Here is a 21,016-nt window from a genome sequence, read left to right as displayed (position 1 = left end):
ATACACTAATAAAAAAACTAAGATCTGACTTAAAAATACGGAAGAAAAACGTTAAATTATTTGTATAGATGTAAACCTTTATATAATGAGCAACAAATTTAATTACAGAAAATTATCATAATTTTACATAAATTTGTATGTTATTTAAGAAAGCAGTAAAAATACTGTATAAATATTACAGTATTTTTTCTCTACAAAAACAAGAAAAACATGTAATTTGTCATTACTGTCTTTCACATAAAATAATATTTGGTTTATTAATTAACAGATAATTGTCTGTAATTTTAATAAAATTTGTATACAATTAAAAAAAAAGAAAAAAATACAGTAAAATATTAAGGTTTTTTCCTGTTAAAATACAATCTTTTTTTACAGTGTACAGTAAGAAAAATATTCACTTTTTCCATTTGGAATTATTTGAATATACAAACATGTAATAGGTAATTTAAAAAATTTACTTTATTATTTATTAAAATCATCAAATCAAATCTTTTTCCATGCAACATAATGTTAATGAAATAAGGAGTAGCACAAAAGTCTCATTTTACTCCTCACATTAGCCCTTAACTTGAAAAACAAAACATCTCAAACAATTTTGTCGTCCATTTATCAAAAAGAACTTGTTTATAAACAAGCTTGGGCAGATATCAATTTTTTTAGTCAACAATGATGTTTATTGTCTGTTGTAAGATACCAAATAGCTCACATTTGGATTCAGAATTCTTGGTTTAGAAATGTATTAATAAGTACAGTATTGATTTTTTTCTTCCACAGAAAAAAGTAATGTAAGGTTTTTGAATGATTGCTAAAAAACAATGAATATAATTTTGTTCACAGGGAGAACAATTCCTAGTGCTCTATAATCTGTGATTCGGCATAACCCTTAGACTAAAAAAAAAGACATTTATCCATGACTGCATGATAAATTTATCATACAATCTTCAAATAGATTTTGTTCAATTTTATCAATAAGGTAGTTTATTTTTCACGCATATGCATTTATTTCAAATAGATTTACATCTTTCTAAATAGACAATTTAACTCCCCCATCCAATTACATTATCATATGCTGGCAATCACAAAGAACATTTTTGCATAACATAATAGCAAAATAAACAACTGAAAAAAGTGTTTGTCACCTGAAAAGTGAATCCGGTCCAGTCTGTCTGCATGTTAATAAATCTGATGTTTTTGTCCTCTGCATGAACCTGGTCTCATATTGTCCTGCATGTTGCATGTGCACAAAAAACACACATGTAAATAAAGAAAAAAAGACTTATAGATTGTCTTCTATTCAAATAGTAAAACAATTTGAATAAGAAAATGCACTAAATTTCTCTTCGGAGAATATGAAAATGAGAAAACCTATGCTATTGTTTTATTAAAAATAATAAAACACATTATTTAAAACCCTATTCAGATGCTATGGATGCACCTGTACTATTAAAGCAAAATAGGAGTACCACGTGCAGTGTGCAAATTTACAAACATTTAGAGGTAATCATCTATCAGACAGCCCACAAACACAATAGAGCATGTACAATTTTAGCTGGATGGTCATCATAGCTGACCAACACCACAAAAAAAATGAAGCTTGAATACTAACAGAGAATGTTATAAAAGTAGATAAAACATTAAATAAGAAAAATACAATAGTAATATTTAATATAAAATCAGATGGTGGACCCTTTTTGAAGAACATAATAACGAACAGGTCACACTATTGTTATAACACAAGATGTTCAAAGCACAACATAAAAAAGCATTTTGTCAGGTTTATTGAGAGAAAGTAAATGTACAGAATGCCAATAAAAAGTTAAACATACACAGAAACTGCAAAAATTGTGTTTATTAAATTTATACGTTTGAATACTTCAAATCGGATATGACAAATTAGATGAAAATCTGTTTTCCACAAAAATTGGTTTTAAAAATGTAAAACAAAGGTAATGTATGCACAAATGTACTAATAATCCAATAATGTTTTATATAGAGAAAAGAGGCAGTGGAGTTTTCCAGTCTTCTGTTGATAAAAAACTTTGTTTGCAAAACTAAACACATTTTATGCAAAACGTCCTGTGAGAGTAGACAGAAATTCAGGTCAAATATATGGACAATTTTAAAGCCTGCTACTGTATGCAGATGTTTGGGCACTAATATGGTGCCAACATTTGAGAGAATAATAATAATATCTGTAATTTATCTGTTTAATGATAAAAAACCTCAAAACGGAAAAAGATGAATGTGGTAATTTTAAAGCAATTTATTAGGAAAAAGACAACATACAAACTATTACAAGCATGTTTATTAAATAAAATAAATACAGTTAAAATATAGTTATAATGTGTATGTTAATGAAACAGTCAGGAATATTATGAATGAAGGCATAATTTTAAGGGGCAGCTTTCAAAACAAACAGCATGTGAAGAAAAGAAAACTGTGAGAAAATCTTTTTTGTGACTTACTGTTTTCTGCATAGAATCATTCTACATAAATAACATTATATGAAAATATTCTTGCTATCTTTATCGATTAGGTTAAAAGATTTCCTATGGCAGTCTATAGTGCCTCAGAACTGGTTACGAACATACTTCCCAAAATCTTTCTTTGTGTTCAGTAAAACAACAAAATATATACACGTTTAAACAACTTTTTTATATTAATATATTTTTTTCATCTTGGAGACAACTGTAAGTTGGATTTTTCTGAAAAGCGTAAACACCGTTAAACTGTTTATAAAGAGGTCTCTAGGCAAGGAAGGAAGGAGGCGGGAACCGGCGAACATTCAAACATTTTTAATCAAAAATAAATAAACAATAAACAGCAGCAAAACAGGCCGGCAGCCCCTCACGGACGACTGCCAGCCACACAAACATAAACAAAACTTAAATGTCCGGGCCCGGTCCTCTCTCGTCGGCAGTCCTGTCGCTCGTCCTCTTAAGCTCCCGAGCTCCTCTGTGAGGCATGCGGGACCGGTGCGCGTACAGCTGATACTCATTATCACTCACGCCACCGGCCCCACCTTCCTGCCCCACGGCTCTCGTCCCGCCTTCCTCGCTACACTGTTCATTATCAACTTTGGCTCGACCAATAATGTGAGACTGGGATGTATTGGACATACTGGAAATATTGTTTAAAAACATTTAAAAAACATAATTTTACACCAATTGACATCAGCAGCACAAAAATTACACACCATTTTCATAAATAAAATGAAGAATTAGATTCAATTTATTGTCATTGCACAAGTACAAGTACAAGGCAACGAAATGTGACCTCTGCATTTAACCCATCCAGAGAGTAGTGAACACACACACAGCAAGTGGTGAACACACGTACACCCGGAGCAGTGGGCAGCTATCACTGCAGCGCCCGGGGAACAAGTAGGGGTAAGGTGCCTTGCTCAAGGGCACCTCAGTTGTTACCTGCCGGCCCTGGGAATCGAACCGGCAACCTTCTGGTCATGAGTCCGACTCTCTAACCATTAGGCCACAACTGCCCCAACAGATGTTGATATATAAGATATATCGTTTTCACAACAAACAGCGACAGCGGTGCAATATAAAATATATAGTTATTTACTTGGTTCAATATCACAATAGCAGCAAGGTTTTATGGTGAACCACAACATGAGAGTTTTCCAACCCGGTGAAGATAAAGAACAGGCTGAACAAAACCAGCAAACACAAAGGAAATAAAAGCAATAATAAAAGGTTCCCGAAGAAACTGTTGTTTTATAATGCAAACGAATCTTAAGAAAATAAATGGAATATATATGATACCCACGCTCACAGTTGTAATGAGAATGAGATGAAACGCTCTTCTCTTCATGTTATTCTCCTCCTCTCTCTCTCCCTCTCTCTCCTGGTCCTGACCGCTTCAGAGCTCTGAGAACAGTCAAAAGGCAAAAGAACTCAATGCAAAGGAAGATGAGGAATTTAATCAAATAGAACCATATTTCAGTAAAGTTGCCCAGTAAAACTAAACCCACAAATCAAACAGAAGCTGAGAATAATGATCCAGGCAGTGACAGTGACAGCATATGATGTAGATTAGATATATTCTTAAAATGGAAAAACGCAATTTTACAGGTGTTGGCGACGTGGCTCTCAAATGACAGATTACTATCGAATAGAACGCCAAGATTCTTAGCTGACGACGAGGGTTTTATGGAACATCCGTCAATAGTTAAACAGTATTCTTGGTTGTTACTTATAGCAGTTTTCGGTCCAATAAGTAACACTTCTGTTTTGTCTGAGTTCAGTAATAACAAGTTGTTACTCATCCAGTTTTTTATATCGACTATGCATTCCATTATTCAATGGAACTGCTGTGTTTCATGAGGCTTCGAGGAAATATAAAGTTGAGTATCATCAGCATAACAGTGAAAGCTAACTCCGTGTCGCTTTATTATATCTCCTAGAGGTAGCATGTATAATGCGAAGAGCAGAGGCCCTAAGACTGAGCCCTGAGGTACACCGTACTGGACTTGCGATTTGCGTGACACCTCATTGTTTATTGCTACAAATTGAAAACGGTCGGATAAATACGATTTAAACCATTTCAAAGCTATTCCTTTAATGCCAACGTAATTTTCGAGTCTATGTAGGAGTGTGCTGTGGTCAATGGTGTCGAATGCAGCACTAAGGTCTAGCAGCACTAATAACGAGATACAACCTCGGTCAGACGCATGAAAGTGATAATCGGATAAACATTGTGTAATGTTGTTAAATGGTAAAACAAGAAAATATAGGAGAAAATGTTCACCTTAAGAATGACCATTCAGTCTCTCTGGATGCACAGAAAACTCTGTTTTGTAGACTGTATTCATAAATGTCATAAAAATATAAATGTGTTGTGCTATTAAACATCCCATATGCAAATATTCAAAGTAATAAATTTAGCTAAACAAAACAGACTGTCTTACATGATTAGTGGAATAACATTTTCCATGAGGAACATTTTAAGTTGAATCATTTCATTTCAAAAACTTATATTTTTGTCAAATGTTGACTAACTGCGTCTTATTACAAATTGCTTGTTTAACAAAAAATTGAACCTTTAAATAAACACAGTAGGCTATATATAACATTTTCTCTCAAATCATATTCCTGCTGAAAAACAATAGAACCCCAATCGAAACCATATAATGTAGATAATTGTTTTCTTTAAACACCAGTTATGCAAAGCTGCACCAACAACTGAATGTACGGTATCTGTATTTTGACGTAATTTCAAATACAATAGAAAATAACTTCTGTGGCAACAGAACACATCAGACACTGAAACAGAGGACGGCCGGTGATGGCTAGAGACTTTTAAACAAAGTACAATAAATAAATAATGAAAGCAAACTATTCAGACAGTTGCCTATTTCACAAACAGAGAGATTGAGGATGAAGAACTCTGACGCAATTGCACTTTCTGTTCCTTTTGTTATAAGCCATATAATGTAGATATGTGTTGGAAGACCAAATAGAAAATTGATGCATAAAACACAAATGTCCAGACGATCCAAAGATTAATGAAATTTGTGGAGTTTGTAGATTCTTCAGTTGTGGTGAAGTTCACAATAGAGTTATTCATCTTCTCCTTGTTTGTCGTCTTTTAGCTCAGAAGCTGAAAATATACAAATATTTATAATTATGATACACCATACAGATTTATTTCTGCAATGGCACCAATCCGTTATTTTAATATGTTGACTGCTGAGTTTAAAACAAATATATTCTATTATTTAAAAAAAAAACTTTCCTTCAAATTGGGTTCACACAAATTCTTACTGTAAATACAATAAAAACTCAATTGCTCATGACCCTTCAATGTCGATAAAACAAAAAAATGGAAGAAAGAGTTTGGTACCCTAATCTCCGTGGTGTGTTTTGTAGACTGACTTAAAATCTTTAACAAGGATGTGTAGATGATTTCATTTTACATGTTGTATTAAACACCACATACTGTATGCAATTTTTTTAACAATAGTCTCATTTGAATAAACATTGAAATGGAAAATGCATTTTATATGTGGAAACTTTTAAAGGGAAAGTTTTGGCTTCTTGCATTTTGGAAAAAAATACAATTTTCATAACCATCTTATGAGATATGATACACAGAATAAAATGATGAAAGACTAAAAAAAGAGTATTTTTAGCTCTATTAAGTGGTACCTCTTTCAGAAGAATTCTATCACTGTGTTCTTTTATTTGTTTTTATTTTGTAATTTCGGATTTGAGTGATTAATTTATCTTGAATTAACATTGAAATTGTTCATCAAGCAACACATGAATCAACGTATTTTTAACTATTTTTTATCTGTGGAACATTGTGAGGTAGCCAGGGAATCATACAAAAAGGGGCAAAAACGGGGTCCTGATCCTTTTCCCACGATCCCTCATCATTGACTTTTGCACCTGCACCCCATTACCCGGACACTATATATATATTTCCACTTGCCGTTTGTTTATTGTCTGGTATTAAAGTAACGCATCGTATTGTTTGATGGATTGTAGCAAGTGGGTGTTAACCTGTTTCTGGATACCTGTTTCTGGATACCTGTTTCCCGTGGATGTTCACCTGTTGTTTGAGTCAACGATTTATATGAAGAATTCACTTTAACCTTAAGTACTTTTGTGGCCTCTTTCATACACCTGCAGAGTTATTGCCATCTTTTTTTATTTGATTGGTTCAATGTTCATTGAGTTTTCTTCTGAAAGCAATTTTCCTTAGTCGATAATAGTTTTTTTCCACCACAGCGTGAACTTCGGTAAAGTTTGAAACCAGTACAAAATAAAACATCCTGGTGCGTAAAGGTGTACACTTCCAGAGAGGGAATAGTGAATAATGGCAACCTAACCAAAAGCAGACAAAGAACTAAGGAACAGACAGGGCTTAAATACACAATGAACATAATCAGGGAGAGCAGAAACAAGTATTGGACAATTAACAAAGGAAACTAATTAGGGAACACAGGCAAAACGAGAACACAGAACTTAACCTTAGCTGTCGGTCCCCTTTTTTGAGGGTGGGGCTAAAAAGTGATTTCAACTTTTAAATGAGTGTAACTCTGGAATGCTTTTGTCTAGAGACCTAATCTTGGTCTTGTTTTAAAGAAGAGATTCTATACTTTATTTTAAAAGTATCTGGAGTTGAAAAATGAAATTAAAAAATTGTTATAGCAGTTTAATTGTACATTAATAATAATAAAATAATAAATAAAAATTGTTTTATTTGACTAAAAAATCTAAAAAAAAAAATGAGAAAAAAACACCAGAAAATTAAAGACAACTTTAATCAAGTTTTGTGTCAAATTTAAAGCTGATATCACAAAAAATGTGGTTTCTGGGATAATTTGAATCGTAACACCAACAACTGCCACTAGGTGTCATATAGGCTCCAATGGTTTACTGCATACAAATGACAAATTAATAAATTTCATCATTATTTATAAGAAGGACATTCTTGGAGCTTTCGAATGAAATAGAAGTTTTTTAGATTTATTTTTTAATTTACAATAAAATATGATTATGAATATGTAATTTTTAGAATGGTACCAAATGGGCCCAGTGACATTTGAGAATTTTTTTACTCAAGCTTTGACTATGTGATTTCTATTGAAAAACAATTCTGAAATATAAAATCTACATTCTTAGAGCTTTCCAATGCTATGTAGTTTGTCAGGATTAAAATGGAATTATATTGCATAACTTCAGTGTTCCACTGAAACGGTGACATTTAGCAGCATTTAATCGTTTTTATACTCACTCTTGTTATAAATGAATGAATAAATTACTACTCCTACATAATTTATTTTTGTAAAACACTGGTCAAATATGTATTCTAGAGTCTTAGACCTTTCCAATGATATATAGTTTGTCATGAATATATAAGATTTTAGTTGTGAAAATTGAAGTAAACCTAGGTGTTCCAATATGGGAACAGTGACAGTAAAAGGGTGTTAACCAAAACAGACTAAAACTGTGACATCACGTTGATTCAGTGAAATTGAGCAGAATTTTTCTCTTTAATTTACATTGACATCACAGCTTAATATGCAAAAAACAATTCAAGTCAACAATTCAGTCTTGCCACTAAGAAAACTGTTGCAAAATAAGCAACTTTGTTTTGACCAATAATGTGTGTGGGGTGAGATCTGTTTGGAAACAGAACAATCAACATCAAAAACAATCAAACGTCTATTTTTGCAATTTGGTGATGCTGGTGGCAAAGAAATTACACAACAGTTTTCATATGACAGTTTAACATGTCTGAGACTGACTTCTCAGAGAGAATGACATCAATAAAGAAACATATGAAATGAACAACAAAACAGGAATATTTTGCACATAAAAATGAACAGTAAATAATAAAATAACCATAAATAATCGATTAGAATTTTAACTTTAGTAAAATGTCCCAACTGCAAGTTTTATGGTGAACAAAAGCAGAACAATTTTCCAGCCTGGTGCAGATAAAGTTTTAATGCGGAGAGACTTGCAAACTAAGGACAATAAAGTAATTATGAGAACAAACTATTCAGACTCAATTTGACAAACAGAGAGATTTAGAATGATCGGCCGCATACGTCATCAAAGTTTATTATTTCAGGTTTTAGTTCAGAAAAGCTACCGATACATTTCAAGGTAAGAATGAAACTACAATGACTAAATGCTTAAGAGAAATAAATGTTACTTTTGTGATTTTTTATTAAGTTTGAGAACCTCGATGAAGTGTGCAGTCGACAAATGCGACTTCTAAAGGACCCACCTGAAACCATGGGCCGTTTCTCAATTCCAAGAACGCAAAGAATGGACTTGTGTTCTCATGGAGACCAGTCTTGCGAGCCAGTCTCGGAAGAACGAACTTGGATGGATGCACCACATGACTTCTGGGACTACAAGCGGGTTCAGCACGCGAGTAAGGCTGCATTCGATACATCCTTGATATCAAGAACACATCCGGGTACTTTGATGCGTTCTTGTGTTCTTGAGTATTGGAACTTTGGCGGTTATTGATGACGTTGAGCGAGAAAACGAGGACACAAGACCGCTGAAGAAAGCATATTGAGAAACGGCCATGGCCAGGACGTGTCCGGGAAAAATGGCACATATGGTCGCCCTAAATAAACGTATATATTTGTAAGAAGCAAACATTTAAAAAATAGCCTAATATCATAAAGTTATCAAATGATCTCTTTAGAAAAAATGCAGATCTCTAAATGACTTTAAATAAATTTCAGGAAACATTTCTGGAGTTCTTTTAAATACTAACCGATAAAAAATGCTTAACATGGCCTCTCAAGTACATTTATTCTCAAATTGAGGCTCACAAAGAATAGGCACTTTTTTGTTGGTAAACATTGTGACACAATTTTGTGGGCGGAGCATGGAGGCAGAAAGATTCCCCTGGCCGCTTTACTAACGTTTTTAGAGCTTGTTTTTTTTACGATGACTGGGAAGCCTCTGGAGATGTAAACACTTTTTTCTATTCTGATTTCAGTCACAAGGAGAGATATATGTCTGAATTCATACACACCAAAATATCACATGCAAAAACTTTATGAAAAAAAAAGTAAAGTTTAACATGACAAATGGTGTTATATGACAGTCAAAGGCAAAACTGACATGACTATTAAATTTAAATTGCACTTTTTCCACAGAGTAATAATAGTTAGTGGAATTTTACATTTGCAGATTTTTTGGGGAACAGAAGAATGGAATTTTTCCAGTGCGCTGCAGAAAAAGAACAGGCTGAACAAAACCAGCCAGCAAATAACAGATCAAAGCTGAAACCCAAACTGTCATAAGATCCATATGAGTGTTTGGCACAATGCTAATGATTCCTGCAATAGTAAATGGGCCGTATGTGATAAGTGTGCTTACAGTAGTTATTAGAATGAGATAAAACGCTCTTCTCTTCATGTGGTTTTCCTCCTCTCTCTCTCTCCCTCTCTCTCCTGGTCCTGACTGCTTCAGAGCTCTGAGAACAGCCAAAAAACAAAAAAACTAGATGGAGAGGAAGACGATTAGCTGCATGGTCATCAAACATACAAAGATAATTTGATATGAGCATAAAGTAAACATACAAAACACACAAGATCCAAAACAAAATATCCAGGTGGCAGTGCAGCAGACCAGTCTGTATCTGAGAGGTTTGTACTTCAGAAAGGTTACAGGATGAACAACTGCAAGGTAACGCTCCACACACATCAGACACTGAAACAGAGGACGGCCGGTCATGGAAAAGCCTACTAAAAACTGATCAAATATTGAGAAACTCTGAAGCCACACTGACAGTACAAAGATCAAACTTTTCAGACAGATACCGATCTCACAAGCAGAGAGATTGAGGATGAAGAACTCTGCTGCAATTCCACTTCCGGCTCCTGTGATGATGAGTCGTATCACATAGGAATGAGCAGGAAAACCAAACAAGAGGTTGATGATATAAATGCCCACTTGCAGACTATTGTGTAGTTCAGTTGAATTGGTTGTGGAAAACGTAGTGACATTCATTGCAGAGTTGTTCATTTCAATGTTCCTTTGAGTTCAGTGTTTTAGCTTAGCTGATTAACAAACGTTACTGCGCATGCCCGCTCTTGTGGCCCAAATTCAACTTCCGGAACACATCCGCAAGGAATAGAGTCCCTGTAGATTATTTCTGAAAACAAGCAAAATCATAACAAGTAAATGACATTAGCTAGCAAGTTAAAAGTATGTCTAGCTAGTATTATTTTGGGTTACCAGTAGAAGCACCACTACTTGACTAAACTTAAATGCAACAAAGTTAAACGACCCACAACAAATTGTTTATTTAATAAAATTTATGTACAAAAAAATTAAACCAATTTTTTATTTAGTACAGTTATTATACAATAAAATATTGATATAAATGTGTATAAATATGAATAAAATAAAATATATATTGTTATATATTATAGCCACTAGCAAGGCCGATCAACAAACACAGACCGGAAGTTAACTTCGGGCCAGGCGCGTGCCCGTCTCACATAATATCCTGTGTTCTCATCGGATTTACTATAAATGCATAACAATAAATGTGTTCATTGTTCTACAATACACTTAAGATTAGCTAAATATTAACTCACCCCTCCCCTCAAAAATACACTTTTGAGACTGTTGAGCAGAAAATAAATCAAATTAAAGAGTTCATCACCTGCAGCATGAACTCTTGATCTCCGTGGGTCTATACAATTCTCAGTGCAATGTTTTGTAGACTGATTTCAAGGCTGTCCCGGGGATTTTTGTGCAGACTCCAAACGCTGCTGTGTTATAATAAACACCAGATATGCAAATGTTTAAAGGAAAATCATGAATAAAATAATTTGACCAATTTGAAGTATACTTTTCCAACCTAATGAACAATCTTGATTTATAAATTGTGATTGTGTTTTTTATACCACGATTATTTATTATTGCTATAAATGCGAATAAATAATAAAAAATAAAAACGCGATAATCAGTCGGCCTAAACAGAGAATATCCAGCTTTTCAAAGCAATCTGCCTTTGTCCCAAACACAGGTCAGAGTTTGTGGTCAGCACAGGTGTCACACATTCAACACCTGTTATGTAAAAATTCAGACCAAGCAATATTAGCGCTATGTGAGTCATGACAGCATGTCAGGTTTAAGACAATAAGCTCTGTGGCAACACTCAATATGCAAACAGATGACAGTGGGTCATTAATAAATGTTTTATTGAAAAAACAAAACACATTCAGCTCAGGAAAATATATGGTTTGACAAAAGATATTTCGAAAAGTGCACACTTGTAGATTTTATGGTGAACACGGGAAGGAGAGTTTTCCAGCACGATGCAGATAAAGAACAGGCTGAACAAAGCCACCAAAAACGAACAAAAGATAAGAAAAAGAGTAAAGTTCAAAAATATGCTGTTTTGACAGAATATAATAGAATCCAGATATTGTATATGGGAGATAAATGACAACCAAGTTCACGGTAGTTATGAGAATGAGATTAAATGCTCTTTTCTTCATGTGGTTTTCCTCCTCTCTCTCTCTCCCTCTCTCTCCTGGTCCTGACCGCTTCAGAGCTCTGAGAACAGCCAGACAACAAAACAACAGGATGGAGAGAAAGACGAGGAACTGAATCGAGTAAAACTTTATAAACAAAACAAAGTTCGATGAGATAAACAAGCACAAACAGGAGCCAAGATTTATGATCCAAGCAGCAGTGCAGCACATGAGTCTGTATCTGAGGGGTTTGTACTTCAGAAAGGTTACAGGATGAACCACCGCCAGGTAACGCTCCACACACATCAGACACTGAAACAGAGGACGACCGGTGATGCCCAGTCCTAATAAAAAGCGTATTAATCCTGAGAGACTTGAAATCTGAAGAGAATAAAAAATTAATGTGAACACACTATTCAGACAGATGCCAAACTCACAAACAGAGAGATTAAGATTGAAGAAGTCTGATGCAATTCCACTTCCCGTGTCTGTGATGATGAGCCATAAAATAAAGGAGTGTGTCGGAAGACCGAACAGAACATTGATGCTGTGCACAGACATGTGCAGTCTCAGCAGTACGTCACTGGACTCAAATAAAGCTGCAGATGTGGTGAAGTTCACTGTAGAGTTCTTCATTTTCTTCTTTTCGTCTAAGGCCAGAAACTCTGTATTGTAACCGTGGTCTGTGCGAGAAAAGAAATACAGTGTGAAGATTTGTATTGTTCAACCATTTTTTAAGTATATAGCATATACTTTATCTGTTTCATCTACACAACATTTTTAATATAAAACATTTTTGTATGGACACTATTCACAAATGTGTATATTGTTTTAGTGACATCTAATACTGTAGGTTTTTCTGAACTTTGGACCAGAATTCAAACCAACATAAAGCCAAATTTGCACATATAGTTTTTCAACTAAATTTATAATAATTTTTACTAATGATTTTTACCTTAACATTTGCTAAGAAGATACATTTATAAGGAGCCATTATAGCAATATCATTATTTGGATCACATGAATAAAAGTCAAAATAAGCCAACATAAGTTTAATTAGGAAAATTTTAAACAAGTAGCACATTTTAAAAATCAGTACAAAATTGAAAGTACTTAATTCTAACAAATTTCTATGGTCAACAATGATTTTTAAAGGTATGTTATACAGTATATTATCACCTGAGGAGTGGATTTTGTCTTTCTTGATGTGAGTAATTCCTTGAGATTTGTGCTGATTTGAAACCTGTTACAGGGATTTATATGCCTGGCTTTACACATGTCACAAACATATTGGATATGCAAACATTGAAAGAAAACAAATGTAGTGCTAAGCAAGACAAATAGTCTTATACGAGTAAATGAAAAGGCAGGTTCTGCACTGTAAAAAAACATTCAGTAAAAATACGAATAACTTACTAGCAGAAAATTACCAGTACATTTTCCTTTATTTTACGGACATTTCCATTAATGCTAATTAATGTAATTTAATGCCGTGCAAAATGTAAAATACAGGTAAAACAACTCTGAAAAATGAATACGTAAAATCCTTTCATATTAATACAGTATATTGTGCCCTATTTTTACGGATTTTTTTTAGAGTGTGTGTTATCAAGGCTTATGTCATATTCATTTTTCAAATAATAAATGATCACAGGAGTAGTGATGGGAAATCGTCCCAAACAATCATTATAAATCTAATAAACTTCCAAATTTGCACACACCAGATATACAAATTTATAACGAAGCATTGCAAAACTATGTTTTGATATCTACATGTAACACTGATTTATTGCTGGATTTTTTTTAGATTGCTGGAGCAAACTAAATTGTATTTCCATGCATGCATGCATGACTATGATCCATGCAAATCATAAACAAAGCGTTCAAAACTTGTGATATTACCCATTTCTGTGGTTGATGTAAATGTATACAAAAACATGGGAAAATATGACAATGGGTCATTGTTTGGTCATTAAAGCATTTTATTGAAAACATCTGACAATAATCATACAGCCTATAATAAACCTCATAAATGTCATCTGGTCGTAAATAAACAGGATAAACTCAAGTCTGTAATCGATTTGGGAGGTAACGTATGCCATTTAAGCTACTCAATGTAAATTTCATTCCCGGACTCATAAATCCAAGCTTAGAGCAAAGATTCAATTAAAGTGATTGTCAATGTTCAAATACAGTTCTAACAATCTGAAAATAGCTTCGTTTAGTCAAATTTTGCAGCTGAAGCGGGAGATTTTTCCAGTGCGCTGCAGATAAAGAACAGGCTGAACAAAACCAGCCAGCACAAAACAAAAAAAACCTGAAAGCCAAACTTCCGGTCTGTCCACGTAATTGTGTGTCACAATGTAAAAGAATCCTGTAATAGTAATCGGACCATACGTGAGAACTGTTGTCACGGTAGTTATGAGAATGAGATAAAACGCTCTTCTCTTCATGTGGTTTTCCTCCCCTCTCTCTCTCCCTCTCTCTCCTGGTCCTGACTGCTTCAGAGCTCTGAGAACAGCCGAAAGGCAAAATAACTTGATAAAGAGGAAGACAAGTAGCTGCATTGTCAAAAACCATACATAAACAGCATATTGCGCATCTAAAGTAAACATGCAGAGAAAACAGGAGCTGAGACAAATGATCCAGGCAGCGGTGCAGCAGATCACTCGATATCTGAGAGGTTTGTACTTCAGAAAGGTTACAGGATGAACCACCGCCAGGTAACGCTCCACACACATCAGACACTGAAACAGAGGACGACCGGTAATGGAAAATCCTATTAAAAACTGTTCACATGTTGACAAACCCCGAAACCACATCGACAGTACAAAGATCAAACTATTTAGACAGATACCGATCTCACAAACAGAGAGATTGAGGATGAAGAACTCGGACACAATTCCACTTCCTGTTCCTGTGACGATGAGCCGCATCACATAGGAGTTTGTAGGAAGACAAAACAGGAGATTGATGAGATACACACATATCTCAAGACTGTTCACTAGTCCAATGGACACAGTTGTGGAATCTCCGTTTGTTGAGACGTTCGCTGCAGAGTTATTCATGTTCTTGTTTCTCTTATAAGATATTTTCTTTGAAAGATCTGTAAGTGATTCACTATAAGTATGACATGAAAACATACAGTAATTGTTAAAAACATATCCATTTCCAAAACATGTCCAAAAACATTTCACATTTTCAGAGCAATTGTTCAATGATCTTAAGGGATTAAGCAGTTCACACAAAAAAATACATTCTGTTATCATTTATTAACCCTAAATTCATTCAAAACCTGTACATGATTTTCGTTTCTCAAAATGCCTTTTGTTTAATCAAAAGAGATATTTTGAGAAATCTCTTGGAGGTTTTGTGTCCATACAACAGAAATCAATGAGGTGCAGTGCCGTTTGGCAATTTGATGTTTTTCAAAAGTAAGTCGTACATGTTTGGAATGACATGAGGTTTTCCCCTTTAATTCTATACATTCAATGGCATTTACATTCACATACAAAATCTCATTTTCTCGTTTACCCTTAAAGTTTCACAATGCATAATTGTTGAGCATAAAACAAAAAGCTGAATTAAAAAGACGAGTTTGTCACCTGAAAAGTGAATGTTAAGTCCGTGTATGTATTTAAATCTCTGCGCTTTCTATTGTAGACTGACTTCAAAGACATCAAAAGGACATTTGTGCATGACTCCACGAGCTACACCTAATATTAAACACCAGATATGCAAATATATCACAATATATACAGCACAGAGTGTCTAGGTCTAGGAATTTACATTCACAGATTTTTGGGGGGAACTGAAGACTGAGAATTGTCCAGTGCGCTGCAGAACAGACTGAATAAAACCAGCCAGCAAAAAAACCCAGATCAAAGCTGAAACCCAAACTCTCATATTATCCACGTGAGTGGCACAATGCTAACAATTCCTGAAATAGTAAATGGGCTGTATGTGATAAAATAAAAGATATTTTAAAATTTTGCTGAAAAAACATTTGCAGATTTTATGGTGAACACAGGGAGCGGAGTTTTCCAGCACGATGCAGATAAAGAACAGGCTGAACAAAGCTAGCAAAAGAAAAAACAAACAAACAAGCTAATTCAAGTTCCAGAATATAATGCTTTGACAGAATAAAATAAAATCCTAAAGTTATAAACGGGAGATAAATGACAAGGAAGTTCACAGTAGTTATGAGAATGAGATGAAACGCACGCCTCTTCATGTGGTTTTCCTCCTCTCTCTCTCTCACTCTCTCTCCTGGTCCTGACTGCTTCAGAGCTCTGAGAACAGCCAGACAACAGAACAACTGGATGGAGAGAAAGACGAGGAACTGGACCGAGTAAAACTCTATAAATAAAACATATTTCAGTAAGATTACACTAAACATGCAGAGAAAACAGGAGACGAGACAAATGATCCAGGCAGCAGTGCAGCACATGAGTCTGTATCTGAGAGGTTTGTACTTCAGAAAGGTTACAGGATGAACCACCGCCAGGTAACGCTCCACACACATCAGACACTGAAACAGAGGACGACCGGTGATGCCAAGTCCGGATAAAAAGTACACTAATCCTGAGAGACTTGAAAACCAAAGAGAATAAAAAATTACAGACACACTATTCAGACAGATACCAATCTCACAAACAGAGAGATTAAGATTGAAGAAGTCTGATGCAATTCCACTTCCCGTGCTTGTGATGATGAGCCATAAAATAAAGGAGTGTGTCGGAAGACCGAACAGAACATTGATGCTGTGCACAGACATGTGCAGTCTCAGCAGTACGTCACTGGACTCAAATAAAGCTGCAGATGTGGTGAAGTTCACTGTAGAGTTCTTCATTTTCTTCTTGTCTTCTAATGCCAGAGACTCACAAACAAAACATAAATGATATTGTACTTGTGGTCTGTGCGAGAAAAGAAACACAGTGTGAAGATCTGTATCATTCAATACATTTTTACCGTCATACTCGACATTTCATACTTGTTTTTTAAATGGAATTATTGGAATATAGATAAGTAGCCTATATTTGTTTCATCTAAAATATTAAACATCAAATTATTTTGTATGCACACTATTCACAAGTATGTATATTGAATTAGTGACGTAATACTGTAGGTTTTTCTGAACCTTTTGACATTTAAAGGCCATTATAGCAAAATGCATCATAATTTGGATCACATGTTAATAATATACCTTTTTGAATAAAAGTCAAAATAAGACAACATAATTTGGAAATTTTACTATTAATCCACAATTTAAGAAAAACTAGCACATTCTTCAAACTACAGTGTTGAAAAATACTTCATTCTTGCAAATTTCTATGGTCAACAATGATTTTTTAAGATATGTTATATATTATCACCTGAGGAGTGGATTTTGTCTCTCTTGATGTGAGTCAATCCCTGAGATTTGTACTGATTTGAAACCTGTTACAGGGATTTATATGCCTGGCTTTACACATGTCACAAACATATTGGATATGCAAACATTGAAAGAAAACAAATGTAGTGTTTAGCAAAACAAATAGTCTTTACATGAAAGGCAGTGAACATACTCGACACGCTTCCATTTCATGAGTAAAACAAGTTCTGTGTTATTATCGAAGTTTATGTTATATTCATTTTTCAAATAATAATTGATCACAGGAATAGTGATGGGAAGTCGTCCCAAACGATCCTTATAAATCTAATAAACTTCCAAATTGGCACACATCACCAGACACACAAATTTTTAAATGAAGCATTGCAAAACTATGATAGACTACATCTGTTGTGATGTCTACATGTAACACTGACTAATGGCTGGATTTTTGTTCCATGAATGCGTGACTATATGATCCATGCAAATCATAAAATAAAGTGCTCAAAAACTAGGATATCTGTGATTGATAGAATGTAAATGTAAATGTATGCAAAATCATGGAGAACTATGACACTAGGTCATTGATAGGTCGATAAAGTATTTTATTGAGAAAAAAAATCATATAAACCTCATAAATGTAATCTGGTTGTAAATAAACAGGAAAATCACAAGTATTTCGGAGGTAACGCATGCCATTTAAACTCCTTAATGTAAATGTAATTTCTGGAGTCATAAACACAAAGATTCAATTAAAGTGATTGTCAATGTTCAGATACAGTTATAACAATCTGAAAATAGCTTCGTTTAGTCAAATTTTGCAGCTGACGCTGGAGATTTTTCCAGTGCGCTGCAGATAAAGAACAGGCTGAACAAAACCAGCCAGCACAAAACAGAGATAACCGGAAAGCCAAACTTCCGGTCTATCCACGTAATTGTGTGTCACAATGTAAAAGAATCCTGTAATAGTAATCGGACCATACGTGAGAACTGTTGTCACGGTAGTTATGAGAATGAGATAAAACGCTCTTCTCTTCATGTGGTTTTCCTCCCCTCTCTCTCTCCCTCTCTCTCCTGGTCCTGACCGCTTCAGAGCTCTGAGAACAGCCGAAAGGCAAAATAACTTGATAAAGAGGAAGACAAGTAGCTGCATTGTCAAAATCCATACATAAACAGCATATTGCGCATCTAAAGTAAACATGCAGAGAAAACAGGAGCTGAGACAAATGATCCAGGCAGCGGTGCAGCAGATCACTCGATATCTGAGAGGTTTGTACTTCAGAAAGGTTACAGGATGAACCACCGCCAGGTAACGCTCCACACACATCAGACACTGAAACAGAGGACGACCGGTGATGACAAGTCCCTTCAAAAAACATTCAATTACAAAGAGTCTTGAAGTCCACATGTTCAGTACAAAGAACAAGCAATTCAGACAGTTGCCCAGCTCACAAACAGAGACATTGAGAAAGAAGAACTCTGATAAAATCCCCCTTCCTGTGACGATGAGCCAGATCACATAAGAGTGTGTCGGAACACCAACCAGAAAGTTGATCGCCAACACGCACGTTTCCAGAGTCTGCAGCATTGTGGAGTTGACACTGACAGAAGCTTCAGGTTTGGTGACGTACAGTGTATAGTTATTCATTTTCTTTATTTCTCAGCACAGTAAATTATAAAACACAAACTGTGATCTCTGGAAAAAAGAGAGTTAGAAATGATCAAGATTATTAAGACCAGCTCAGATCAACACATTGAGTTTTTCATGAACCCGTTTTCAGGAAATGGAATGGAAATGGAAATGTAATTGCATTTAACCAATAGACACAACTAATTGTGTTGTTGTTGAAAAAGCTTATAGCACCATCAATGTAATAACGTATGCACTGAACCTACCCTCGCTTCGAAAAATAAACAGTGATACTTTTGAGGGTGGAAAATACGATCTAATGATTTTTATAAAATTATACACTAATAACTAATAAATCATCTGAACGGGGTTCACAAAAAAACACAAAGCCACACACCCAAATCTCAATATATACCTGCTTATGATCGCAATATTGTTGTGTACTGTTAAGAGAAAATCAAATGAACGAAATTATACAAAAAAAGTTTGTCACCTGCAGTGTGAAAGTCGAGTCGCTGTTCCGTGTTTTGCTGACTGACTTAAAGCTGTCAGAGCAGTATGTGCATGACTACATTTGTCGCATCTCATCAAACATGCAAATATATAAAGCTTATAAAAACAATGCATTTAAGAGCTAACTAAACAAAAGTAGACACTTGAAAATCTGAACAAAAAAAATGAGTTAAACTCTGTATGGAAATATTTTAATGTGATGGCTAATATTTACAATAAAAATTAATAACCATGTTGTGCAAAAAATACAAATAAATGAGTCAACTGGCAATTCTTTAAGGTGAAGAACATTAAACTGTTTCATATAATATTGACCTTACTTAGCAATTTTGTTTCTCTTATTGACAACAGCAACACTATTTCAACATTCAAATCTAAAGAATTTACTAAAAACAATGATAGCAGTCAAACATACAAAGTCAAAATAAGGCACATTTATAAGTAATGATTAATACATCCCACTCTGTAAAAGAAAACAAAATTATGCTATTATTTACACTAAAGGTACATGGATTAACGTATAATAACGTAAAATCCTTTATCTTTTAAATGGGTTTGATTTAAAATGACGTGAATTAAGAGCTATTTCATAACTCTTATGTAAAACTGCTGACAGTCAAATCATTGCCTTTTGTTTATAGAAAAACATTACAATGAATAAAAAATGTATCACCTGAAGAATGAATGTCTGGTCTCGGTGGATATTTAAATCTCTTTGCTGCGTTTTATGTGGCCTAATTTCAAAGCTGTCCCAAGAATAAATGACTTGACTTCATCTGCCACTGCTCATTTATAAATAAAATCAGATATTCAAATGCTTAAAGTAGTAAAAACAAATGGGGTATATCCAAAACAAATAGCTACAAGGGAAGTACCAACCAAAACATTTACTTTTTTATCTTTCCATGAAAACTTGCATTTGAATAGTTATTTTTAGCATGTGATGCACACCAGTAAAACCAGTCAGGTTTGGGGTATTAATTTTGACTTGATTTCATCAAATGTATTTTTTATAAGAATAAATCAATTGTACAATCCGTTTTTCTACATTGGTTTGCATTTCAGTTACATGAGGATTTTCATTTATCTTGTTATATCAAGTTGTTTGTTCTTTTACAGTTCCCAATTTGAACATTTTTGTTTCCTATAATTTATTTTTCATGAACTAAGATGCCAGGGACACATCTCCCCAAATGGCCATGTCACTGTACTTTGTTACCGTTACTTTTAAATTAAATGAGGATTCACCTCCATGATATCCCATAGTTGCATAGGTTGAAATATATTGATAATGAATATATTTTGTATATTTAAAAGTAAAAATATTAAATAGGAAAATTTTGATTTTTTTATGTACAGTATATGTAAATATATTTTGCAATATATGTTAAAAATATATTTAAATATTCGATTTTTGCCACTTTTTTAAATTTTCACATGTAAATACTGTCCTCCCCAAAAAACGACCCAGTCGGTCGTTTGTACAAGCACCTTATTACGACCAACAGTTACG

The 21,016-nt window shown here is 34.3% G+C and overlaps 4 protein-coding genes across 4 annotated transcripts; all 4 read right to left on the bottom strand.

Annotated features, from left to right (window-relative positions):
* Positions 1-11,794: 11,794 nt before the first annotated feature.
* LOC130569876 (C-C chemokine receptor type 8-like) lies at positions 11,795-12,625 on the bottom strand. The gene has a single exon (XM_057359772.1). It carries the CDS (start codon positions 12,623-12,625, stop codon positions 11,795-11,797), a length of 831 nt encoding a protein of 276 aa, XP_057215755.1.
* A 1,589-nt stretch (positions 12,626-14,214) lies between these two features.
* LOC130569874 (C-C chemokine receptor type 8-like) lies at positions 14,215-15,057 on the bottom strand. The gene has a single exon (XM_057359771.1). The coding sequence runs from the start codon at positions 15,055-15,057 to the stop codon at positions 14,215-14,217; it is 843 nt and encodes a 280-aa protein (XP_057215754.1).
* Positions 15,058-16,004: 947 nt separating this feature from the next.
* LOC130569873 (C-C chemokine receptor type 8-like) lies at positions 16,005-16,841 on the bottom strand. Its single transcript, XM_057359770.1, has one exon. It carries the CDS (start codon positions 16,839-16,841, stop codon positions 16,005-16,007), a length of 837 nt encoding a protein of 278 aa, XP_057215753.1.
* Positions 16,842-18,095: 1,254 nt separating this feature from the next.
* Positions 18,096-19,008, bottom strand: LOC130569872 (C-C chemokine receptor type 8-like). The gene has a single exon (XM_057359769.1). It carries the CDS (start codon positions 19,006-19,008, stop codon positions 18,172-18,174), a length of 837 nt encoding a protein of 278 aa, XP_057215752.1. The 3' UTR covers positions 18,096-18,171.
* Positions 19,009-21,016: the final 2,008 nt, after the last annotated feature.

Source organism: Triplophysa rosa, linkage group LG19 (genome assembly GCF_024868665.1).
Source record: "Triplophysa rosa linkage group LG19, Trosa_1v2, whole genome shotgun sequence".
NCBI lineage: Eukaryota > Metazoa > Chordata > Actinopteri > Cypriniformes > Nemacheilidae > Triplophysa > Triplophysa rosa.
Note: the sequence above shows the minus strand (reverse complement) of the source record. Positions and strands in the feature narration are given on the sequence as shown.